General features: G+C 36.2%; 1 protein-coding gene across 1 annotated transcript in view; it reads left to right on the forward strand.

Annotated features, from left to right (window-relative positions):
* The window catches only part of Rdx (radixin), a 101,138-nt gene that overhangs the window by 40,733 nt on the left and 33,156 nt on the right, over positions 1-27,249 (forward strand). Inside the window, exons 6-11 of the mRNA XM_045144938.1 lie at positions 4,803-4,886; positions 5,117-5,263; positions 8,361-8,457; positions 11,071-11,234; positions 16,327-16,457; positions 26,663-26,823. Coding sequence (XP_045000873.1) covers positions 4,803-4,886; positions 5,117-5,263; positions 8,361-8,457; positions 11,071-11,234; positions 16,327-16,457; positions 26,663-26,823 — 784 coding nt within the window. The remainder of the gene's footprint in view (positions 1-4,802; positions 4,887-5,116; positions 5,264-8,360; positions 8,458-11,070; positions 11,235-16,326; positions 16,458-26,662; positions 26,824-27,249) is intronic.

A 27,249-nucleotide genomic window follows, 5' to 3' on the forward strand; every position in this document is an offset into this window, starting at 1 on the left:
ATGCTTTTTCAGATGTTTATATGATGAGTACTCTCTATTAGTTCCATAGCCCATTTTTTAATTGGGTTGTTTGAGTTTTTTGTATATTCTGGACATTAATCCTCTGTCAGATGTGTAGCTGGCAGAGATTTTCTCACATTACTTTAGGTTGTCTCTTTGCTCTGTTCACAGTGTCCTTTGCTGTACAAAAACTTTGTAATTGCATGAGATCCCAGTGGTTGATTAGTGATTTTATTTCCTGAGCAATTGGGGTTATATTCAGAAAGTCATTGCCTATTCCAATATGTTGAAGGATTTCCCCTACCTTTCCCTCCAGTAATTTCAGAGTTTCAGGTCTGATATTAAGGTCCCTGATCCTTGGGTTTGGTTTTTGTACATGGAAAAAGACAAGGCTCTATTTTCATCCTTCTACATATAGATAGCCAGTTTTCCCAGCACCACTTGTTGAAGAAGCTGTTTTTTCTCCAATGAATACTTTTTTTTTTTTTTTTTACATTTTTGTCAAAAATCAGATGGCTGTAGCTTCCTGGAGTAACATCTGGGTCCTCTATTCTGTTCCATTGATCTATATGTTTGTCTTTGTGCCAATACCATGCCATTTTTGTTACTATGACTTTATAGTATAGCTTAAAATTGGGTATGGTGATACGACCAGCCTTATTTTTTTTTGCTCAAAATTGTTTTGTTTTTTTGAGTTTTTTTGTGTCCTCAAATGAATTTTCAGATGGTTTCTTCTATTTCTGTGAACATCTTAGACACAGCAGAGAAGCAAGAGAGACCAAGAAAAACCTATACTCCTTCACTTTTCAGAAGAATAGTGTATTTTGTTGTGGTTTTGTTTAAATACCTCCCTAGTCTGGTTTGGCATGGCTCCTATGCTGCCATCTTACTTGGAAGTCCTAATTTTTGCTTTTAACTGAGGTATAATTTACATATATTAAAACCAAACTGGGTTTTGTGCCAACTACATGTTGTAAATTTTTATAATGAACTTCCTTAAAATATGTTAAAAACAATGAGCATATGTAATCTCTTTGTTTTTTAAGTATAGTGTCACTCTAGCCCAAGCTGACCTTGAACTCACTGTGATCCTCCGACCCAACCCCAGCCTCTCTAGAATGCTGGGAATGTTTACATGAACCATTACCCCCAGATTACCATCAATAAGTACAATACATTCTTACTCTTTCAGTATTAACCAGTTTATGGCTTGTTTGAGCATCTGAAACCTAAATGGCTGACATTTAATAGTGTTGTGACTAAAACCAAATCTTTTAAAACAAGTAAATGTACTCATAATTTCTTCAAAAGCATGAGTATTCTAACTCTTTCTATTTAAAAAGAAGGAAGAGGGCTAGAGATAGAGCTTTATGGAAAGTTGGTAGAATGTCTGTCTTAACTTGAGTGCACCCTGGGTTTCATCTCCAGTACTATAATAAAATGAAATAAAATAGCAGAAAGAAGGAAGGTAGCTGAATGTTCTTTAGATAAGATTGCTTATGGTTGCTAATAAAAATAGGCTTTTTTTTCAGGTCAGTTTGTTTTCCAGGGTTGATAGTTTATGGAGCACTAACTCAAAAAAGACTTGCTTCCAATTTTCAAAATACTATTTTTGGGGGGTCTGGATGGAGAAAATATCTTAACAGTGACTGGCTTATTTAATGTAGAATATATGCTATATTTTTTCAGTATCAAGGCATATGGGAAACAGATAAGTAGTCAGAAGGTTGTTTGGTGATATTACATCAAATAATAACTTGATGGTTTTGATGGATGATTAATTCTTGTATTGCAAAACCCCAATGAGCTGCCTACCCTGCCACAGGAAAGTTGAGATTTTGGTGATGAGTGAGCATGGGTGTTCAATGCTTCCACATAATATTTCTTCCCTTTGAAAAGAGCTAGATGTAGGTACATAAACTTGCATGCTAAGTTGCTGTCTTTGATGGCCAGGTGGGTTTGTAATACCTTTACCAGGATAAGGGGGAACAAATATATTCCGGAGAAATGTGGATTTTTTTTTGTTTTTATTTTTATCTATTTATTCAAGACAGGGAGAGGGAGAGAAAGAGAGAGAGAATAGGCTTGCCATAGCCTCTAGCCATTGTAAATGAACTCCAGATGCATGTGCCACCATGTGCATCTGGCTTACATGGGACTTGGAGAATTGAACCTGGGTCCTAGGCTTCACAGGCAAGTGCCTTAACTGCTAAGCCATCTCTCTAGCTCTGGATTGCTTTTTGATTTTACAGAATTTTAAACATGTATACTGTAACTCAAAGAGAAACCTAGTGTTCATTTGTACTATAGGTCTGCATCTTCTAGAGTTATCTGAACATTCATACAGTTTTGGGAACAATTAGCAAATGGGTAGTAATTAGCCCTCAGGAATGAAGAGGTAGACTTGAAAGCACATGTAAAATGAAAACATGATATAGGATGTGATCTTATTGGACCTCAACTTTAAGTGCAGAGGAAGGAGTCCCTGTAAAGCACACTGGATTCAAGAATATTACTAGAAGAGTGTTGTGTCAAGGAAGCCAAGGTAAAAGTTCAGGTATAAGGAGAAACTAAAGTATCTGTTAGGGTTAAGAAGTGGTATAGCTTTAGTAAGAGTAGCTTCAGTGGAATGTTTGGAGTTGAAGCTAGATTGGGAGCTATAGATGTCAGATCCAGGTTAGTGAATGTAGGCAGTCCTTAAAAAAAGGCTTGACTCCAAAAGGACAACAAACAATCTCTACTGGTTGGGAGGCATGAGTTTCTCAACTTGGTCTTTTAAGAAGGGAGACATGATTATTTTAATAGAGTTACACATTCTGCAGATACTTAAGTACCTCTTCAGCTCTGTCATGACTCCATGGCTCATTGTCGGCTTCTTGGAGAGTCCAGATGTAAGAGAATATACAGACAGAGGAAATACAGAATTGTGAGAGCTCTGACGAGGAAGATGGAACTCCTTACTCCAAAAGCAAGAGTTTGGAAGGGGGCAAGTGTATAGAGAAAGAAATAGCATGCAATAAGAACAAAATGGTCAGACTCTGTGAAGAAATCCACTCATAGATTGGGCATATAGTTTACAGAAAATACTGGTCCTAAGATTCCTTTATGCTGCCAAGAAATCCCTGGGTTTCATGTAAAAAAAAAATATTTTTTACTATCAGTTAAAAATAGGATGTAAGGATTCAACTAAAAGTGGGGGCTGGGGTGATGACTTAGTAGTTAAATGTGTTTGCTTGCAAAGTCTGTTGGCGTGGGTACAATCTAGTCACCTATGTAAAGCCAGATGGGCATTCTTCTGCAGCAGGAAGAGACTGTGGCATGCATGCATGTACACATGCACACACACACACAAGTTAATGTTTTTTTAAGTGGGTTCTAAGTATATGACCCCCCTAAAAATCAGTGTCAAATCTATACTGTCCCTACCAAATAGAAGCATATTGGTTTCGTTGATTTTATGTTTATGTATTTCTAAGGGGAATAAGAGAAAGTAGTGGGTATGAGTGTGATCAGAATGTATTATACGTATGAAATTGGCAGCTAAAAGTTATTTGTTCATATTTGAGTAATGAGCACTGGAAAAACACAGAAACTAAAGGGTTACTAGAGGAAGAAAGGAAGTGTTGGGTTGAAATAACTGTGTGTTATTTACTTATTTATTTAGGAGAATCTTGCTATGGAGCCCAGAGAGGCTTCAAATTCACAATCCTCCTAGCTCAGCCTCCCAAGTATTAGGGTTACAGATGTATACCATTATGTCTGGCTTAATGTATCCTTTTATTCTTTTATTCAATGTATTGCATATATAAAATGATGAAATTAAGTAGTGAATACACAGAATAAATGAGTCAGCAGAGCCCAAGAATTATGTTGTTGTTACTGTTTTTGTTTGTTATTTAATTTTTCTGTTAATAATGAGATAGCATTTTGGTTTAATATATTTATACATTTGAAAATGAATTTTTATAAATTATCGTACAATAGCTGTCTTAAATCCTGCATTATCTAAAGTAATTTAAGCTACCTGGAAACCTCTTATCTTGATAATTGTAGACTTAGATATACTTTAAAAATCAATGAGAGAAAAATCTATCCTTCTCCCAGTGTTCCCTTTTTTTTTTTTGCATTCAATGAGATTTTTATTTCAATTATCCACAAAACAATATTACAACATTTTATAAAAATATTAAGTTTTAGGCTACCATTATTCATTTAAAAAAGTGTTTGTGCTGAAGGCTGCTTTTGCCAACATTCTTTTTGGTACAGGAAAGCTCCACAGTAAAACAATAAAGATGGAGGCTGCTGGGAAAAAAAAAAAAACAACCCTCAAATGTTCAAAAACTGTTTATTTTCTTGGCAATTAAAAAATACGTAACAATTTAAATTGAATACACATCAAGTTAGTGTTTTATCCTTACTATACAATGGTTAAAAGGAACTGATCCATTTCATCAAAACCTAATGAATACCATCAACTTTTCCTGGCTTTTCTGATCACAATTAGTACATAAACATAACTTTGTTACCTTTTAAAAAATACTTAGAAAAACCAGTGTTCCCTATTGATAACATCTTATGTGACTGCAGTATAGTATTACAACCAAGATACTGACATTGATTCATCAGTGTTGCATGTACTTATTTGTGGTATACTTAGTTCTATGCACTTTTATCAGATATGACATTTGTATGTATATCATTAGTATGGCAGCTACCACAGTCAAGTAATCAAAGTTTCATAGAATATTGATTTTAAATCATAGAGGCATCCACTGGATATATATATATTTTTTTCCTTTTAGTGTTCTGGAACAACACAAACTGACAAAAGAACAGTGGGAGGAAAGAATCCAGAACTGGCACGAAGAACACAGAGGAATGCTAAGGTGTCTGGGAGACTGTTTTCTGTTTTTCTTCAAATTAAAGTATCTTCATTTCATGTGATTTTTTTTTTTTTACATTTATTATTATTATGTCAGATTATGCCCTCCCCCATATCATTTGACTTAAATTAGTAAATGTAAAGTAATAAATTTTAATCTGGGTGTTTTAGGAATTAAAATTTGAACTTACATACTTCTATTTAAATATATTACATTCAGTTCTATTTTAACAGGGAGGATTCAATGATGGAATACTTGAAGATTGCACAGGATCTAGAAATGTATGGTGTCAACTATTTTGAAATAAAAAATAAGAAGGGTACTGAATTGTGGCTAGGTGTTGATGCTTTGGGTCTGAATATTTATGAGCATGATGACAAGTAAGTGAATTACTTGCATAGTGAGCTAATCACTATTCTGTGGTGTTAATGGCTTTCAAATTACATTCTGCTTATAAAATTTATTTCTTGTCTTGATTACATTTACTCTTTCTTCTGATTTTTGCTTTCCATATTAAAAGATGAGTTAATTCCATGTAGAGGTTTAGGTAGTCTTCACGTTCATGTTCACAGTACCTTGTAGCCTCAGTTTACTTCAGTGTATTTCAAATGTATTGCTTTGTCTGCTATAAGTTATGTCTGGTATTAATTGAAATTCATTGCCTCAGTTGTTATTCCTCAAATGTTGTTAGGCTTGACTAATAGGTTGAATTAAAGTTAACATATACAAGAAATCCAAAGCAATGAGAACTTGAATTTAATGCATGTATGATTATTAGGATTTGGAACATTTTTAAAAAAATATTTTCTTGGGCTAGGGAAATGACTTAGCAGTTAAGGTATTTGCCTGCAAAGTCTAATGACCTTGGTTCAGTTCCCCAGTACTCACATAAAACCAGATGCACAGAGTGGCACATGCATATGGAGTTTGTTTGCAGTGGCTGGAGGTCCTGGTGCACCCATTCATTGTCCCTTCCCCCCTCACTCTTTTTCTTTATCCTGTCTCCTTTCTGCTTGCAAATTAATTAATTAAATTAAAAAAAAAACACATTTTCTTGGACTGGTGAGATGACTCAGTGGCTAAAGGCACTTGCATGCAAAGCCTGATGGCTTTGGTTTGATTTCCCAGTACCTTCTGAAAGCCAAACGCACAAAGTGGTGCATGCATCTGGAGTTTGTTTTCAGTGGCAAGAGGCTCTGGCACACCCATTCTTTCTCTCTCTCTCTTTCTCTCTCTGTCAGCTTGCAAATAAATGATAAATATTTTTTAAAAAGCTAAAAAAATTTTATAGGAATTGTTTTGAATATTTTTAATCATCAATTAAGTGGAATATCCCTGTGTTCTGCATAGTGAGTAGTGTAATTATATTTTCAATAACAAGTGCACAGTTTTTTATAATTCATAATGCATAATATATAATATATCCCAATATATACTATTATATAGACATGTATATAAATAAGCGTGTATGTATATGTGTATGTGTGTATATATGTGCATATACACACACACTATATAGAGCAGTACAGTATGAAGTTTATTGAGCTCTTAAGTCCTTTTTAGAAATAATGACTATAGTTGTCCTCCTTTGCCAAGCCACATAAGCAGTTGCATTTTAGTTCTTATATATACAATAAACATTTCAAAACATATGTAACTCAAAAATAATTTTACTATTTTACCTTTATATATTATAAAGTAAATTAGGATATTATATCAACCTGAAAATTTTGTAATTTTTTGAAAGGCATAAGACTTCAAGACTCACTTTTTTGGTTGAATTTTTGTTTTTAAATTTTTGGTGTTAGTTTCCAGGCTTACTTTACAAAATTATTGTGGGAATTATACAAGTCACTTGTTTTAGAAGTTGTTATAGTACCACATAAATTCAGTGGCAGTATTGTGTTCTGCAGCCTCCTTTTCTAGCAGCTTGCTTTGACTTATCTCAATGGCCAGTAGAGGGCAGTATAACATGGATATTAAAGAATGTTTATGTAGATAACTAGCTGTGCTGTTGTACCTATAGTTATACCTATCAGCTTAAGCATTAAAAGCAGCATTAATCGATAGAAATTCTTGTGTCCTTTGGCCAGTGTAGTAATCACAGCTATGTCTGTTGTGATTAAAACAGCAATGATAAATTTGATACATTTTTACAGAGGCAGTAAAACATGAAAAGTAGAATTATGTTTTCCAGTCTGACTCCTCTTATGTGTAGTGTGTAGTGTGCCAAAATGGGTTAACGGTGTTGGGTATGGTGGCCCAAAGGTGTAATTATAGCAATTAGGTACTGAGCCAGGACCATTGTCAGTTCCAGACCAACGTGATATGTATAATAAGACTGTCTGAAACTCATATACACAAACACAAGAGAGCAGCAGGTGGGAACTGTTACATATTTTTATTTATTTATTTGAGAGTGACAGAGAGAGAAAGAGGCAGAGAGAGAGAGAGAGAGGATGAATATGGGCACACCTGGGCCTCCAGCCACTGCAGATGAACTCCAGATGCATGCATCACTTTTAGCATCTGGCTTACGTGGGTCTTGGGAATCAAGCCTCGAATTGGGGTTCTTAGGCTTCACAGGCAAGTGCTTAATTGCTAGCCATCTCTCCAGCCCACTGTTACATATTTTTAAATGTTGTTTATTGAGATACAGTTCATATACTGAAATTCAGTATTTTTCCCTTCTTTGTCTGTGTATGTTTATATTCGAGTATTTGAGTGCAGGCACACATGTACCACAGCATGCATATGTAGGTCAGAGGACAACCTCATGGGTTTGTCCTTTTCTTACCTTGATTGAGGCAATGGTCTCTTGTTATTTGTCCCTGTGTATGCCAGACTAGCTGCCCCACACACTTTGGGGATTCTCTTGTCTCTGCCTTCCAATTTACCATAGTTGTGCTGGGATTACAAACATAGGTTACTGTATGCAGCTTTACATCACTTCTGGGGCTTGATCTCAGGTCTTCATACTCACATGGCAAGTGCTTTACCTACTTGGGCATCTCCCCAGGTAGCTAGTCCTTTTAATACATTCATGGATCCAAACATTAAAACTAAAAAGAGGAAAGAAATCTTTCAGTTTTCTATGTCCATAGTTCCTCCTAGAAATTATAAAGGCCTTGTTTTCCTCTTCCTTCAAACTGATAGCTGCAGTAGCTGTGAATGAAAGCTGAGTGGAACAATTACAAGTCTCAGAGTCTTTTATTCTCTTTACCATATATTTTCCCCTATGTAATATAAGGAAAATAATTAATGATTTTAAGGTTCATGCTACATTAAATTTACTATATTGTGTGATTTAATAAAATTTCCCTTTCAACGATAATGTTAAGCTGTATGTTATGAGTAAGATAGTTTGAAAGTCTGAAACTCTTAAGACTGGTCAGTTAGCTACACTGGTCCCAGAAAGTCATGTAGTTTGCCTATTATTTTATTCATTTAACTAAAGTGATGCTCTTACTTTTTAAGGTTAACACCTAAAATTGGTTTTCCCTGGAGTGAAATTCGAAATATTTCATTTAATGACAAGAAGTTTGTTATAAAGCCAATTGACAAGAAAGCACCTGTAAGTAAATGTTTTAAAATTGTTTGTGTGTTGAGGAGTATGTGCCAGAGCTTTTTTGCTGCTACAAATGAAAACCAGACACTTCTACTTCTACCACGTTTTGTGTTTGGCTTACATCGTGCTTGAGAACTGAACACAGGCCAGCATGCGTTACAAGTGCTATTATCTTCTTTTTTTGTTGTTGTTGTTTTTGTTTTGTTTTGTTTTGTTTTTCGAGGTAGGGTCTTACTCCAGCCCAGGTTGACCTGGAATTCACTATGGAGTCTCAGGGTGGCCTCGAACTCACGGCAATCCTCCTACCTCTGCCTCCCAAGTGCTGGGATTAAAGGCGTGCACCACCATGCCTGGCTATCTTCAATTTTTTTCTGCTTTCCTATGATATCACTTGAAGAATATTAATCATTTATTGAAAAGTTTCTGTGGAACATTCTCTTTCCATAGTTTAACTTTATCAATGATGAAATATTGTCATTAGAAACTCAAAGTTTTCATTCTTTTTCAAGACTTAAGAGTTTTAGTTGAAATTTAATTATAAAGTAGGTAACTTGCACTAGGAAGGGATTAACAATTACTATTCCTAAGAAATCTTTTAAAAATTATTTATTGGGCTGGAGAGATGGCTTAGCGGTTAAGCGCTCGCCTATGAAGCCTATGGACCCCGGTTCGAGGCTCGGTTCCCCAGGTCCCACGTTAGCCAGATGCACAAGGGGGCGCATGCGTCTGGAGTTCGTTTGCAGAGGCTGGAAGCCCTGGCGCGCCCATTCTCTCTCTCTCCCTCTATCTGTCTTTCTCTCTGTGTCTTTTGCTCTCAAATAAAAAAAATAAAAAATAAAAAAAAATGAACAAAGAAAAATTATTTATTTATTAGAGAGAGAGAGAGAGAGAGAGAGAGAATGGGTGCACCAGGGCCTCCAGCAGCTGCAAACAAACTCCAGACACTTGTGCCCCCTTGTGCATGTGGCTTACGTGGGTCCTGGTGAATCGACCTGGGTCCTTTGGCTTTGCAGGCAAGCACCTCAACCGCTAAGTCATCTCTCCAGACCCAAGAAGTAAATTTAAAACTATTTGTCATCAGTAGCTAAGAGGTAGTAGAGGTTGCCTGATCCTAAAGTAACTCTGTTTATAGAGTCATGTGCTATGAATATTGCATTTTTGTAACTTAAAAGACTTGTTTATTTAAATAGATCCTAAAGATCCTCCAGTATCACATGTACTGTATATGGTATTCTGTCTTAAAAGATAAAATATCCAGAAAACATTTTTAGGTTAAAAAACAACTATGAGGGGCTGGAGAGATGGCCTAGCAGTTAAGTGCTTGCCTGTGAGGCCTAAGGACACTGGTTTGAGGCTCGATTCCCCAGGTCCCACATTAGCCAGGTGCAAGGGGCACATGCGTCTGGAGTTCATTTGCAGTGGCTGGAGGCCCTGGCACGCCCACACTCACTCTCTCTCTCTCTCTCTCTCTCTCTCTGTGTGTGTGTGTGTGTGTGTGTCGTTCTCATATAAATAAATAAAAAATGAACAAAAAAAATTTAAAAAAACAACTATGAGGAAGGACTAGTTTTGACAGTAATGGCCTTTCTCTTAGATGTAAAAACAGTTGTTCATAGTTATTTTGGAGAAGGTTAAAAAACAATACCATCTAATGCACTCAGAGGATCTTAGCTTGTTTACAGAGTGTTAAGTCTTAAAGAGGCAAAAATCTAGTTATATGAAAGAACAGCATACTTAATAGGAATTGGGAAATTTAATTTCTAAACTATATGTAATGGCATTAGAATTTATACCTTATGTTCAAATTAAGTATACTGTTGTGAACAATATGGACATTTGGGAAGAATTTTAATAATATTTATACTGACACTTTTATACATGTATATTTTGACATCTCTTCTTTTGACCTTCTGTTACCCCCCCCACACACACACACACACTATCCTTTCTACTGAACCTCTTTTTCCCAACTATTCTCTCTTGTACTTTAGTGTCTTTTTTTTTTTTTTTTTTTTGGTATGTGTATATGTTGTGGGGGGAGGAGATGACCCACTGAATTTCATTTGAACTGCCTGCATGAGCATGGATATGGGACTATTTACCAGAGAACATGAAACACCAGCAGCTATACCACTGCAGAAAATGCCTCCCCTCTCCACAGCCACCACTAACTGCCAGTAACTCCTTAGGGAGTACTGGGGGGCTCAGGGTCTTCTCCATCATCCATGCTGGGATGTTGATGAACCAGTTATTGTGCAGATCTTATGTTGTTAATGACAGTTGCTGTGAGGTCATGAATGTAGCAGCTTTGCCATATTCTGAAGATAGCATCCCACTGCACTCCTCAAGGGCAATCTGTAGCTCTTAGTCCTTTCCATGCCCTCTTCCTCAATTTCTTTACGTCTTGGAGGAGGTAATATAGATGTGTTTTATTTAGTGCTGAGCACTCTACTTTCTCTCATTCTCAGCACTTTGACAAGTGTTGAGAAGCTCCTCTAACCAAAGGTGAGAGAGCACTAATCTGTGGGCCTAAATGTTTGTATTTAAAGGACAGTTTGATGGGCACAACATAGCCATTTCATCAGGAAGATTTTTAAATTCAGTATATTTTATGTTTAGGATTTTGTTTTTTATGCACCTCGTCTGAGAATCAATAAGCGGATTTTGGCTTTGTGTATGGGAAACCATGAACTCTACATGCGAAGAAGAAAGCCTGATACAATTGAAGTACAACAGATGAAGGCTCAGGCTAGGGAGGAAAAACATCAGAAGCAGTTGGAAAGGTATATGAATTTATAGTTTTCCACTTTTAATTGACTGAAGTAGGCTATCTACAACTGAAGACTGCCCAGTTTCAATAGTGTTGTTTAATTTCACACTTTGGCAATATTTTTGTTATTGAAAGATAGTGTTAACATACTGTCATAAAATGAGTATGTGCTATTTGCACGATAGAATTCTTTCAAAGAAATTTCTGATAAAATAGCCATTCATGACTTCACAGATGTCTTTTACTGTGCATGCTTTCACTGACGTTTTCATGTTTGAAACTTCCAAATTTGTTTTGCTTATGACATACTTTCTTAGTTTTTCAGGGTAGAAATGTGCTGAGTGTCTAACATTTGAGCTGTAGCAATGACATTGTAGAATTCAGTTGACAAGTTACTAGGTGGAGTAGAATACCGCCAGTCATCTTTGCCAAAATGCAAATTTACTATTTCTCAAAGACTTGAAAAAGATGCCATTAAATATATTAAAATCACGAATTTTGCAAGTAGAGTGAAGTTGAATAAAATCTGTATAGACCCTAGAACCATATTAGTGAACCCAATAGCATACTTCCCAAATATAAATCTAAATTGATTTAGAGTTTGTGCTTTATCTGAAAAAAATAGAGACCAAACTAGAGCTACTTTTAATGAAGTGATGTTTATAGGACAGCATAATAATCTAAGAAATAGAGTAGATCTTTTAAAATAAAGACCCCAAATTGAGAAGGGCTGAACATACACATTTTGCACATTGGAAGGAAGGGATTGTATCCAGTATCATTTTGCTGCTACAACTTATTATTTGTATGTGATAATTGTCTATTTAAAGTTTTGTGTAATTCAGATACTAATTTTACATATCTGCGGTATTAATTCAAATTGTCTGCCTTAGAGAATCTTGAGTTCAACAGCTTAACTGACAGGTTTTTGCTTTTTGGTTATTTTTGCTAATGTGGTCATGATTTCAATATCAAAGATAGTAAATTGGACTGTGATATTTGGTTCTGTCCTCTTTTACTGTGTTTTTGGATTGTGTTGTGGTTATAGTCTTCAACGGTTTCTAAAAATATTCTTTATTTTGCTTTATTTTCTATACATTCATACAGTGTAAATGATCTTTTCCCTAAAGTTTTCACCATCTTTCAGGTCTACCTTCTTGACTGCAATGAGAAGCTACTTTGTGTCCAGTTGCTGTATATCATACCACTCCATATGATGTCTGTTCTGTTGTCCATATTATTTACTGTGGGGCCTCAAAGGAAGTGGAAGTCTCAGTTTCTTTTTTTTATTATAATAATCCATGGTTCTTTTTTGGCATGGTAACAAAAAGTTGTTCTTGTATATATTCTATGTTGTCATTAGTGTTTTTGAAAACACTCTTTTTGCAAGCAGAGGAGTGGGGAATGGAGAGAAAATGGGAATGCCAGGGCTTCCTGCCACTACAAACGAACTCCAGATGCATGTGCCACCTTGTGCATTTGGCTTTATGTGTGGACTCAAACTCAGGTTGTAAGACTTTGCAGGCAAATGCCTTAACTGCTGAGCCATCTCTCTAGGCCCCATTAAGTATTTATTGAATGCCTTCTACACAGTAGGCATTTAGTAACTTCCTATTATTATAGTCACATAGGGTTTGTAAACTTTCAGAAATGGATAAGGTTTCATTTATTTCCAGTTCTACTGGACAGAGAGATCAATTTTGTATGTGGAAACAGTTTTAGTTAAGCCCGTTAGCCAGCAGAAATACTTGGGGTAGTGCTCAGAAGCACATCACCTATGCTCCCAGACTCTTTTGGGCAAGAGTAGTAGCTTGGAATGGGCAGCACGGAGGCCTTTTGCCTTAAAATACTTTGGTATATGTGGCTGTATTTTCTCTCTGTAACTTTCCTAGCTGTTTGTTGTTTTGTCAGTGACAGGGGTGGTAGCCCTCTGTGGTCTTTGCTCCTTACTTACATGTAGATTGAATGATGAATTCATTCTGTATTTCCTGATAATTTTGTATGGCTAAAAAAATCAATAGCTTTAAGCTTACAGTTTGGAGTCATATTACCCATGTGACAAAAATCAGTTTAAAGGGGGAAGAGTTTATTTCAACTTGCAGTTCCAGTTCATCATGGAAGGAAAAGCATGGTGGTAGGAGCTCTGGTCACCTTCAGTCTTAACATGAGGAGGCAGAGCAGAATGATGACTGCTATTTCTCAGCCAGCTCTTCTTTTTATATTTCCCGAGACCCTGGTTCATGGAGTGGTACCACCCACAGTTAAGGTGGTGCACAGAGGGTAACCTAATCCACATAATCCATCGCAGGTAATTCTAGGTTCTGTCAAGTTCTGGCTTCATGCATTAGGAAAACATAGCTGATATATTTTTTTTTTTAAAAAAGTCTTTGTAGCTAGATAGATTTAGGTTTAAGTCCTCTTCTAACATTGGTTGAATCTGTTGAGTCTATATTCCCATTCTCTTAATTAATGAAAATAATAGTCTTCAAAGGTTTTTATAAAAAATCATGGTATCAGTACTCAGGCATTTAAAAAAAAACCTGATGGTTATTAAATAATTGGTATTTTTATGCTTTTAACACATAATCTATGTTGAATGTAAGCTTTTAAATGGGGCCCATTCATTGAAAGTAAGGGATTTCTACTGTAACCCTTGCACCTGTGAAGTGGAGGTAGGGGATCCTCCAGGCAAACTGGCTGTTTAGACTAGCTGAATTAGTGTAGGTGAGAGGCCTTGAACCTCTGCCTTAGTAAAAATTAAGTGGATAGTGATTGAGGAAGATACTGTTGTCAACCTCTGTCCTCCACAGGAGCACACACATGCCACCTACATGCATGCACACATGAACACACACAGCACACATGCTGTGTACCCATAGTTAGAATAGTCACAAGAAGCTTCATGGAGAAAGCAGGACTTGACCAAGGTGAGGAGGTTAGAGAGTAGGAAGGACATGTTCAGAGGAGGATGCCAGCATAAACGCATGTGTAGAGATAATAATGTCACAGGGAATGCCTGTGAACCAAGTTAGTCCATTCCTGTGAGCAGTGTGCAAGGGAGAAGCAGTATCTTCCAGTTTTGTATGGCTTATAAGAAAGGTCTATCAAACCTAGGAGTCAGCAAGTGATTTGAGGAGCTGAATGCATTTGCATAGTCTAGCATAATCAGGAACTAAGATGAGACATGAACTTTACAAGAATACTGCAGAATGTTTTCACATACACTATCCTGGTTACATATTTCCTATGTACTTATTCCATTTTTCATTAATAGGTTTGTCTCCAAATTTGTTTGTGGTCAGGTTTCTTTCAGTCTTTTGTTTTTCTTTCTTTTTACATGCCCTCCACCTCAATCTCTGTTGAAGAGCAAATGAAATATCAATAGGAAAAAGCCAGATGAAGCCAACACCCATCCTCAAAAGGGCTGTTTTGGGCCACATATGCCAAAGGTGGACCTGAAAGGTTCTGAGTGTATGAAATAGATTGTATGTGGCCTGTAGGTCTTGAGTTTGGATTGCCACTATGAGTCTGAAAGAAATCGCACTGGACATGAATGTATAAGTCTGGGCATGGTTAGGACAGGCTAACAAACATCCTCCAGTGACAGCATGATGTGGAAAAACAGTTCTTTGAAATCTTTGTACTTTTACTTTTATGAACAGCCTAAAAAAACAGCAGTGTCTGTAAGCCATTCTTTTGCTCAAGGAACCTTCATTTAAGCTGTCTTTTAAGTCTTCTAGAGAGTAGATACTTGCAACTTCTTCAATCTCTTTGCCTGTATTTGCTTTGTAGATTAAAGTAAAGAGACAAAGGGGAATGTTTATCTAAAACCCAGGGTAAATATTCTGGCTCTTCCTGCCAGGTGTTGAAAAAGTATATCATTGTAAGCCAGAGTGGAGCATCTCTTGCATGCAAGAACCCCAGGCCTTTGGTTGTTAAGTGTGTAAAAATCATAAATCAGCAGGCAGTGTAATGACCCTTTTACTATGTGTATAAGAAGTGGTTCAACAGAATTTTACCCTTAATCCTGTCTTACCTCTTGGAGATGTACAACAATTCTCCTCAAAAGTTAGACTCGCTGTCTCTGTTGGGAATAGATGGGTATCTAATATTTGCATAAATTTTAAATGTTAGGCTTCTAGAGTAAAGAAAAAAATACTTTGATAGTATGGTTTTGCTTTATGTGTCTGAAATTCAGAATTGACACTAGATGGCAGTGATGTCTTTGTGAAGTACTAAAGAAATGTTTAGATGATAGTTGATTTTGTAAATGAGGAAGAAAATTGTTGACAGTGAAATAATAATTTAAGTATTTATTAAATATTAACCAAATTTGTCATATTTTATTCGCCACCCTCATTAGAGTGTAACCCATGGCAGGCTCTATAGATGTTTGATGACTGAATTGGACTATTTTTTTGTTTTTAAAGATCCTTCAGGATTATGGCTGATGCAGCTAAGTGATCAAGATATTCTCTCCCTTTGTGGTAGCATTAACCATCAGCTGTCATTTTAAGTAGATACTTTATCATCTTTCATCTAGACATAAGTGGCTACTATCTAGAAGTTAAATTTATATTCATTTTTAATTACTAAAATTTTTGTTCTCCTATGCTGCCTTCCAGTTTAAACTACTTATGTTTTTCCTTTAAGCTTTTATTTCCCTAGCAGAGGGCCCTTGCTAATCCTAAGAATGCATTTGCTTGGGGTATGGCAGCTGTGCAGTTGATTATGATTTGACAATATATTGTGTTGCTCTGTATGCAAATGATAAATCTATTTTCCCTTATAACATGCTTTGTATATAGTCCTTTCTTAGCAGTTTTACAAACTTGTCCTACAATGATTTAAGTTTTAATATTTAAATAATAGTCAAGAACTATCTTTACTCTGATTCCACAATAAGAAATACTTTGGAACCCACCCACATGTATATTTCTACACATGAGTGCATAACAGCATATTCATGTATTTTTATCTTTACCATAGTTTGAACATAAGTGAATATGAGAACTAATTTAAAATAGTCTATTGTAGTTTCTTATTTAATTCAAGGTTAGCACTTGAGTTTCATATAAATAATATTTCTACCAATTAATTTTAAGGGCACAATTAGAGAATGAAAAGAAGAAAAGAGAGATAGCAGAAAAGGAAAAGGAAAGAATAGAACGTGAAAAGGAAGAGTTAATGGAACGTCTGAAGCAAATTGAGGAACAGACAGTGAAAGCTCAAAAAGGTAAAGTTTTCTTTAAAGAGTGAATTAAGAATTATTGTTGTGCTGAAGACAGCAGTATTTCCATGCAATTATTAAGTGATACTTGTGTTATATGGGAAATGTACATTTAATTTTCAAATTAATGTTCAGTGGAATCACATCAAATATATTAAAGGCACATTCAGCTCTGCTGTGCTCATGTTCTTTTTATTGCTTTAATCATGCAAATGTGTTTTATAGGGATCATAGTTTGTAAGTCACTCTGTATACTAATTTGTGTTCAGGATTCTGTAAATAAAATGGCATTTAAGCAAATGCATTTATGTAGAGTGCTTCATGTACATTTAAATACTTGAAGCATTGTTACTTGTTCTGACTATATAAACTTTTTGGAGTTAAATTCCTGGGAAAAATTTGATTTCCGTGTATTAGAAACATCACAAATTGGGAGACAGTTGGACAGTAGAGAGCTTGTTTTTTGTGGGTCAGTCCCTGGGTTACAGCACTAAAAAATAGAAAACAAGAAACACACACACACACATGCACACATGGACATGTTATGCTCTTTGTTTGCTTGTGATGTGTTTGGTAGAACTTGTTGGTAGAACTTGCCAGGCAGCACACAAACAAAATCCTGCAGTATGTCGAAAGAATACAGAAAATTACAATGTGTGGTTTATATTAAGTAGCTCTAGGATATACTACTTTGTCATGGCATTAATGGAGGAAACAAAATATACCAGATGTTGAGCAAAATAAGCAGTAGCATCTCATTTCTTATAAATTCTGTACTATTTATAACTGAATTTCATACTTCTCTAATAATAAGTAGAACTAACCATTTAGTTCTGGAAGTAGCACTCTTATTTAGGGCTTATTTGATTCCATACACTAAATGTATATGGTGAGGAGATGCCCTTAGAAATGGGCAGAATCATTTCCAAATGGGTAGCCAGAGGGGATAGTCATAAAAGTGATAATACATCCAAAAGCTGGTTGATTATTCTAATTCCAAGAATAACAGAAATATTTTAAGGTAATAGTAACAAACTGTTGAGCTTTTTTTTTCTCCCTGCACTCCTTCTCTGTCCATCCCACCATCCATCCCTCCCTCCTCTTTCTTTTTTCTTTCTTTCTTCTGCCTTCCTATCGCAACACAGTTTAGGCTGCCCTCAAACTTTTGATATTCTTGCTGGAGCCTCCTAAATGCTAGGATTATTATTGTGTGCCACAATACTGAACTTGAAAATGATAGCTATTGCTCCAACTCAGTAGAAACCTAACTTCCCAAAGCTATAAAAGATGTAGAAATCAAATTACTTTGAAGTCCAAAAGTAGTAAAGCATTTGTTTATAAACCACAAGGTGGGGGCAGAATTTGATTCTTCAATTTCAAACTTAGTGCTATTCATTTTACTCCAGGTAGATTTTTCATCATTCAAACCAAAGATTTACAAACTGTCTACTTTGTGCTGTATTCTACAAGTACAGACATAGCAAACTTGAGAATGAAGTCTGTAGAGTTGATAAAGTACATGCATGCATACAGTCTTGATAAAGTGGCATGATGTGTTTTAAGTGCCACACGACTAGTCTAAGTAGTATTGTTAAGAGAGTGGTGAAAAAGAAAACCAGGATTGAAGGGTTAGTGGTGTATCTCAGTGATGGAACACTTGGTAAGCATGTGTGAGGCACTGAATTCAATCTCTTAGTAACATATACAATCATCTGCATTATGCCAAAGCATAATTAAGAATGAAGTTTGAATCAGTACTTTTTTATATAACATCTTTTTTTTGGGGGGGTTGCTACTTACTAAATATTTTAATCTCATTTATTTAGGATGTATAATAAAAATATTAATAATTTACATACAAAAAACTACTCAAAGAAGCACCGAAGAATATAAGAGAGATAGAAACTAAGAAAGACTATAAAGCATCTCTATCAAGACTATTTCAAAATCAGTCATCTTAAGGCAAAAGACATCCAGTTTGTTTTTTGTTTATTTCTCTAATAAAGCTTTCCCAAGGTGTCATAAAATATATATGATTGTCTTGTAATTTATGCCAAATTCTCATTCAGTTGCATTGACTTCACTATTTCTGTCATACTTTTATTAATGTGTAATTTTTTGAGCATAATTTTTTATTTTAAATATATTTATTTATTTATTTATTTGAAAGAGAGAGAAAGAGAAGCAGATAAAGAGATGGGCATGCCAGGCCTCTAGCCATTGCAAATGAACTCCAGACCCCGCCTTGTACATCTGGCTTTTCTGGGTCCTTAGGCTTTGCAGGCAAGAGCCTTAACTGCTGAGATGTCTCTCCAGCCCGATAAGTAACTTTTATTTCATTATTTTCTTTGAATTTTTATTTCAAGCGTATCATTAAGGAAAACCATTGTTCCATAGTCCATTATTGTTATTTATCTTCATTTATGACACATAACCATAATGAAGATGTAGTGATATTTGAGATGTACTGTAGTCAGACCTGCATTCATTCTGGATACTTAATAAGTAGTTTGTTTCTACCAGGCAGTGTTGTTCTTGTAGGCATTGGGTGTATAGTATTGAAGAGATAAGGTCCTTGCCTCTGCTTTCATACAGCTTATGTTTTTATTGATGGAAGATAAAAGTGTAAGATAAATCAGGTGATTTCTGTGGTTTTAAGGTCTTTGAGAAATATAAAAATGATGGCAAGACCCGGACGTGGTGGCACACACCTTTAATCACAGCCCTTAGGAGGCAAAGGTAGGAGAATCGCCGTGAGTTCGAGGTCACCCTGAAACTACTTACTGAATTCTAGGTCAGCCCGGGCTAGAAAGAGAGAGAGACCCTACCTCGAAAAACCAAAATAAATAAATAAATAAATAAAATGGGGGTTAGTGTCCACACTAGATAGTAATACATTGTTTATAGTTAACAAAGTTTCAGTTTCCTTAGATTTCTAAATTCTAAAGTGGAAATAGTCCTTAATTTCCCAATTTGAGATTTAAAAAACAATTTAGTTTTAGAAAAACCCAAACACTATTTTGTTGTAGTACTGATAGTCTGTGTACCTTTTCTTAGTACCCTTTGTAAAGCTGTATTTAAAACTTGTATACAAGTTCATTTATCTTGCCCAGAAGAGGTAAAGAACATTACCTGCATTCTTCTTTTAGTGCTTCCCAGTTACTTTTCATCCCCTGTGTTGTAATATTTGGCTTTTATGATCTTAAGTTTAGTCTTGTCTACTTTGAGATATAATTCATATACCCATTTAAATTGTGTAATTGTATAATTTTAGGGTATTTAATGTGCTTATAACGTTGTGCTACTCTCACCACAATCAATTTTAGAACATTTTGTCACTTGGAGGGAAAAAAAGAAGCTCATCCCAATTAACAGACTTCTCCCTTTACCTTCTCTCCCAGTTTGTAGACACTGGCTAAGTGATTTATTATCACGATAAGCTTGTTTATTCTTCACTCTTGCAAGTAGTTCTAATGTGGGTTTCTGGCTCTGGATTCTTGCTCTGCTATTCTTTTCTGTCACAGTACGTGTCTAGGAAGTTCTTTATCTGCCATCCTACTGTCACTGGTATCTTCAGTGTGTTAGGAATATAGAAACCCACCATGGCTTCCTGCTTCTGGCTTCTTATGAATATATCCAGTTTATTTTTTCATTTACCAGTTGATGGACACTTGGTGTTGTTTTTACTGTTCCACTGATTATTGTGTATAATGTTGCTATGAATATGTATGTATATATTTTTGTTCCTACATTATTTTGGGTACATACCTAAACAGTATCACTGCTGGGCCACATTGGCTTTGTTTCACTTTTTGAGGAGATGCCAGTGGTTTCTAAAGTGGTTGTACTATGTTACATTCCCACTAGCAGTGTTTAATTTCCATGCCAATGTATTAATGGGTGTCTTTTGTGTTATAGTCATCTTCCTAAGTGATTTGAAGTAAAACCCTGCAGGTTGTTTTCTTTTACTTTTTTTTTTTTTTTTTTTTTTTTTTTTTGAGGTAGGGTCTCACTCTAGCCTAGGCAGATCTGGAATTCACTATGGAGTCTCAGGCTGGCCTCAACTTACAGCGATCCTCCTACCTCTGCCTCCTGAGTGCTGGGATTAAAGGTGTGTGCCAACACCACCAGCTTCTTCTCCTTCTGCTTCTTCCTTCTTCCTCCTCTTCATTCTCCTTCCTCCTCCTCCTTTCTCCTCTTTCCTTCTCCTTCTTCTTCTTCCTCCTTCTTTTCCTTCTTCCTTGTTTTTTAAAGTTTTGACTTATATTCCTCTAGTGCCTAATGATGGTGGACATCTTTTGTAATTTATGTATTTTCTTTGGAAAAAATGTTCAAATTTTCTACTCATCTTTCAGTGGGATTGCCTTTTGTTATAATTCTTAGGTCTTCTATATCTTAGACACAAATTCCTTGTCAGATACTCCTTATCAGATAAATACTTTTTCACTTTGTTCATGGTATTTTTGTAGCTCTAGATGTTGATTGGAGCTTGTGTGTCTCTTTGATTCACAGCTATAAAGTATTGGCCTCAATGTTGTGTTCTTTAGTCTTATACTAATTTTTTTTTTTTTTTTTTTTGCTCATTTCCTTGTGTCTCATTTCATATTGTCGTGGTTTGATTCAGGCATCCCCTGTAAATTTAGGCATTCTGAATGCTAGGTTTCCAGCAGATGGAGACTTGGGAATCAGCGCCTCCTGGAGGCAGTGCATTGTTGGGGGTGGGCTTATGGGTATTATAGCCAGTTTCCTTTTGCCAGTGTTTAACACTCTCCCCTGTTGGTATTGTCTACCTTGTGTTGGCCGGGTGCTGTTGTCCACCATTTGTTCATGCCATCGTTTTATTCTGCCATAATGGAGCTTCCCCTCGAGTCTGTAAGTCAAAATAAACCTTTTTTTTTTTTTTCCCCACAAGCTGCTCTTAGTTGGGTGATTTCTGCCAGCAATGCAAACCTGACAGCAACAGTAAAGTTGGTACTGAAGAATAGGGTTGTTGCTAGATGTCTGATCTGACTATGTGGCTTTGGGCTTTTGAATCTGAATTTTCAAGAGGAACGTGAAAGGATATGAAACTTGGGACTAACAGACACTTTGCAGTGCTGTAAGTACAGCTTGATGGACTATTCTGGTCAGGATTGAAAGACCTGAATGCAGTAAGAACTATGGACTGAGGTTTGACTTCTGAGGGTGAGAAAGAGCTTTGCCTGGACTGTGCTAGAAGCCCAGATAGATATGAAGATATGAGAGGCTTGCTGTTATGCCCATGTCCTGAGAACTTGTGCAGTGTTGCATTCATAGAAATGGATTGGTGTGAACAGAGGGATATGGCACAGAAAGAAATCTTTAGGCCAAAACTCTGTCTGTTCATCTGAAATTGTATGAGAGATTACAACCATTGAGATTGGGCCAGCTGACCTGCATTGGAATAACAGAAAGAATGCAGTGTTTTGAAGGGGTCTGAATGCAGAAGGACTGTCCTGTTCTTCAAATTGATTAATGCTTGGTTTTAAGTCTGATTGAGCTTTCTCCAACTTTATTAGCTTGAATTTATATTAACTTTCCTTGTCTCCTTCTAATTAAACATTATAGCCATATACCTCATATGTCATTATTATTGAGACCTTGTTTCTAGTTTCTAGCTGCGGTGTATTCATATACCCTCGACCAAAGACTGGTCTTCCTCTGTTTGGGGAAGGTTATCCTCTTTGACCAAGTGCACAGCTTTCAGGAGTGATATATAATGGAGTGGTGAAGGAGGAAAGGGATACCCCCCCTAGCCAGCCAGATAAGCCGAATCAACTCTGGCAGTCAATGGGGTGACATGGTGCAGCCAAATTGCCCTCACATTTGACATTAATGTTGACATAACTTGTCTTTATGACCTTCAGCCTTGTCTTGAAAGAGCTGATATTTGAAATAAGTCAAATGGTATCGTCTACCTCTATGTCAAACTTCAAGATTGTAAACCTTTACATTTTCATGAACCAAAAAGGGAAAAAATGACACTCTTCACCTTTCTTAATCGAATTCTTATTTGCAGGGCCCTTAACTAGATCCATGGTCTCAGTAAATATCAGTCTGTACCTGAAGTACTCACATCTTCATTTGCAGTGTGAAAGCAGCCATAAGCAATACCTAAAATGAATGAGGGTAAATACATGTTATTTACCAAAAAATGACATTTGATTTGATCCATTGGCTAAAGCTTCTTAATCTCTAGTCTAATCCATTAATTGAAGCCAAGCAAACAGGAAGTCCATTTAAGGGTTATATGACTATTCAAAACCTTCCTTTCTAAAGACACTAGAATAGAATTGAAGCATTAAAAGTTAATTTTAATGTGTGTGTTAGTGTAAATGTGCATGTGGAGGTCAGAGGTCCAACTTCACTGTATTCTTCAGTTGTTCTCCCATCCTTCTTTAAGTCAGGTCTTTTGCTGAATCAAGAATTTATAGATTTGGCTAGATTAGCTAGCTAGAAAGCTCCAGGGATCTGCCTGCCTCTGCTTTTCCAGAGGTGGGATTACAGGTACATGTTGCCTTGCTCAGCATTTCTGTGGGTGCTGGGGATCTGAACTCAGATGTTTCTGCTTGTATGGCAAGCGCTTTACTGACTTAGCCATCTCCTTTGCCCCATTTTTAACATTTAAAAATGCTAAATAAGACCTTACCTCAAAAAATAAAAGTTTACAAATAATAAAATTACTTGAAAATACTAAATTTTATTATTATTTCTTAATTTTTATTTATTTGAGGTAGTGTCTTACTCTAGCCCGGGCTGACCTGGAATTCACTATGTAGTTTCAGGGTGGCCTCAAACTCCTAGTGATCCTATCTCTGCTTCCCAAATTCTGGGATTAAAGGAATGCACCACCACTCCTGGCTCTACTTTATTATTTTGTGTGTGTGTGTGTGTGTGTGTGTGTGTGTGTGTGTGTGTGTGTGTGTGTACCCACTTGCTCACATGTGCAGTTGTTTGTGTGCCCCAGGCCATGTGTGTGGAGGTCATAGAACAATTTTTGGTTTGACCCTCACCTGTCCACCTCATTTGAGGTAGGACTTCTTGTTTGCTCTGGATTCTCAGTCTTTCCTGTACTCACCAGGAGCTTCTGCACAGTTCTGTCTCTCATCTTGCCATCAGTGCCAACCTGCTGCAGTTCTACAAGCCTATCATGGCTCAAGGCTCTAGAGGCCTGGGGCTAGATCTTTGAGGTACTATAGCTGAGTGGCGGTGCTTTGTCTACTGAAGCCAACTCCCTAGCCCCATTTATAACATTTTAAAGACTAAGAATCTATCACAAAACAGCATTGCCTTATATTCCTTTTTCACATTAATACTTGTTACTGAAAGTTAGTACACAGTAATGAACATTTACAACTATTCATATAAAAATTAATTTTGTAATTCAAACTTATTTGTCTTTGTAAAAAATATTTATTTATTCATGAGAGAGACAGAGAGAGAATAGGTATTCCAGGACTTCTAGCCATTGCAAATGAATTCTAGATGCATGCACTACCTCGTGCATCTGACTTTATGTGGGTACTGGGGTATTGAATGCAGGTCCTTAGGCTTTGCAGGCAAGTACCTTAACTGCTGAACCATCTTCCCAGGCCCATTTGTCTTTTTTGACTCATAGTACAATTTTTTTTTTTTTTTATCTTTTAAAGCATTGTATATGTTTCTTCCCCATGTGGCCCAAAAAAAAAAAAAAAAAATAGCATTCCATCTACTCTTAAGTGTGTGATTTAATGATTTTAGATGTGTTCGTATTATTTAGCCATCACCTAGCTGCATACTCTTTCACCTATGAAACTAAAACTCTGCTTTATTTTTTTATGATTTTGTCTGTTCTACTTAGCATATACAATCATGTAATATTTGTATTTTGTGACTGTCTTATTTCACTTGACATGATGTTTTTAGGACTTATCTATGTTGGAACATATGTTAGAATCTCCTTCCTTTAAGGCCCTGCATCTGCTGATGGATATTTGCATTATACCCCTAGGGCTCATGACTACCCCTGTTGTAGGTTTTCAGTATCAGGGACATATTCCCTCCCATAGAGCAGGCCTCCAGTCAAATTAGAGGTAGTTGGTTTCCCTCATAACAGATGTGCCACTGTTGCACCCATGGGCTCATTTGGCCTGGCTGGCGAAATTTAAGGCTTTCAGTGTCCACTGTTGAGTATCTTCACTGGTGATTTCTCTCTGTCCCATTTAACTGCATCCAGTGTGGCTTTTTCCAGCTTTCTGTCTGCTGGTCTACATGGAGGAGGTTTTCAGCTCAGCTCCAGCAGGGTTTCTCAGTGACCTTGCAGCCCAAGTATGTGGAGTCTTCAGCAATAGGGCCTTACCATCTATTCTTGACCTTGAATTTTTGATTCTTCTGCCTCCACCCTGAGGCGAGATTGGATTACTGACATGTGCCACAATTCCCAGTTTTATTTACCCAGGGTTTCATGTATACTAGGCAAACACTCTACCAAGTGAGCTATATCCCTAGCCCATTTATTCAAATTTTAAAGGGCACATTCTGAAATTAGTCATTCTAGAACTTGGCCTGTGATTCACCCTGTTCCTGTTACTACCACTTTTGTAGTAAATAGCCACATCAATTTTTTACATTATTTTACCTTGTAAAACCTAACTGTAGAGTCAATTTTCTTTTTTAGTCCTCTCAAAAATCACCCAGGTCTTAACTTCAATTATTTAAGCTAGTTTTGGTGAAGGCCAGTGAAATTAAAACAGTAAGTAAAATCTTGTACATTACAGTCAGCTTTCAAATCCCAGCGCATATAGATTTTTAGGTTTTTGTTTGTTTGTTTTGTCTTTCTGTTCTAAAGTACACAGCAAGGGAGAATCATTCTTCCTAGGATATTGTACATTCTTAGTAGGTAGCATTCTATTCTCTTCTGTTAGAGATCCTACATACTAAAAAAGAATTAAATTTTTATGGGTTTTGTGTTAATAATGTTTTTTTCTGTTCATCACCAGGTTAAGAAAAGAGAATTTTATAGTTGGTATTCATGAATAAAAGTTCATACCATATAATATTTGAAATATTACTTGTTACTATATTTTAGGAATGTATATACAATTACATCATTTTCAATAATTCATAATTGACATGAGAACTTTGTGTGTATGTATGTGTGTGGTGTACATGTGTGTCCAGGCCACAGGACATTCTTAGGTGTTATTTTCCACCCTTTTTGAGATAAGATCTTGCATTGACCTGGAATTCATCATTAGGTTATATTAGCTAGCCAACAAGCCCCAAGGATCCTGTCTCCACCTCCCCAGTGCTGGGGATTATAAATATTACACCTGGATTTTTGTGTACAGGTTTGAATTGGCAGATCACACTCAAGGCATCTTGCTTATAAAGTAAGCACTTTACTGACTGAGCTAGCTCCCCAGCCTTCACAGAAGAACTTTTGCATCATGTTAAATTATTTTAAAACTTCCCAGTTTCTTGATTTACTTATCTAACATAGGTTACTGATCTTTAATACAATATTAAAGATGCTCCCAAATCTAAAGTGTTGTGAGTGGTTACATGATTTCACAAGTAGGAAATTCCATACTTGCTCATGTGATGGGTCTCAGTCATACCATAGACACACTAAAAATATTGTGTAAGATTACCTTGAGGCTATGCATGTAAGGTATATATAAAACAAATGAATTTCATGTTAGAGTACGCCTTACTCCAACATTCTTTCATTGGGTACATGTAAATACTGAAAGTAAGAATTTGAAATTTCAAACACTTCTGATCCCAGTGCAGTTCAGGTGAGGGTTATCTGTACTTAAGTTTATACGTTAGGTCTTATATACATTTTTTTTCTGGCCTTTAGGGATTGAACCCCATGTCCTACATATCTAGGCAAGTGCAATTCTAAGCTATTTCTTCCGATCCCCAAACTTTTAAAATCCCTCCACCTAAACTTTAATTTGAGAGGTTCTAAAACATAAGAAAAGTATGTGCTTTTTAGCCTTACATTATAATTTGAATTGTAAGGGATTTTCATGTCCTTGAATTTTTGAGTTATATAATTAAAATCATCACTATTTTCCCAAGTAAAAAATGAAGTACATTTATAATATAGACACTCATTAATTTTCAGAAACTGTATTTTGGCATCTTTTAAATGAGAATAATCCGTTAATAATTGGGCTTGGGGGGGAAATGCATATATTTGACAGAACTAGAAGAACAGACTCGCAAAGCTCTTGAGCTGGATCAGGAGCGAAAACGAGCAAAAGAAGAAGCAGAACGGCTAGAGAAGGAGCGGCGTGCGGCTGAAGAGGCCAAGTCTGCCATAGCCAAACAAGCTGCGGACCAGATGAAGAACCAGGAACAACTCGTAAGAAACTGTCTCTCTGCCATCATCTCAGCAGAGAAAAAGAAAGGTTTAAATAAAAGCAGAGCATGGACTTTCTAAAACTAAGTATACTATACCTTTTGGACTGCAAAGGTACAAATAAGAAAGTATGAAAACAAAACGAAACATTCTATTTCTGTCCTAAAAAATGGCACTTTAAGCAGTATAAAACATTTTTAAAAACTAATTTTTATTTTTTAGGGTTTATTTATAAATGGAGCTTACTGCCAAGAGTGCTCATTCACTTGGACTTTGGACAGGCTCTACATTTGGATCTGTAGCATCTTTTGCTTTAATATGCATGTTCTGGTTTCTCTTTGACAAATAAACTGACATATTTGGTTGCTCTGTGTGTGTGTGTGTGTGTGCGCGTGCGCACACACACACACACACACACATTTAATTGAT

This window comes from Jaculus jaculus, chromosome 3 (genome assembly GCF_020740685.1).
Source record: "Jaculus jaculus isolate mJacJac1 chromosome 3, mJacJac1.mat.Y.cur, whole genome shotgun sequence".
NCBI classification, from domain to species: domain Eukaryota; kingdom Metazoa; phylum Chordata; class Mammalia; order Rodentia; family Dipodidae; genus Jaculus; species Jaculus jaculus.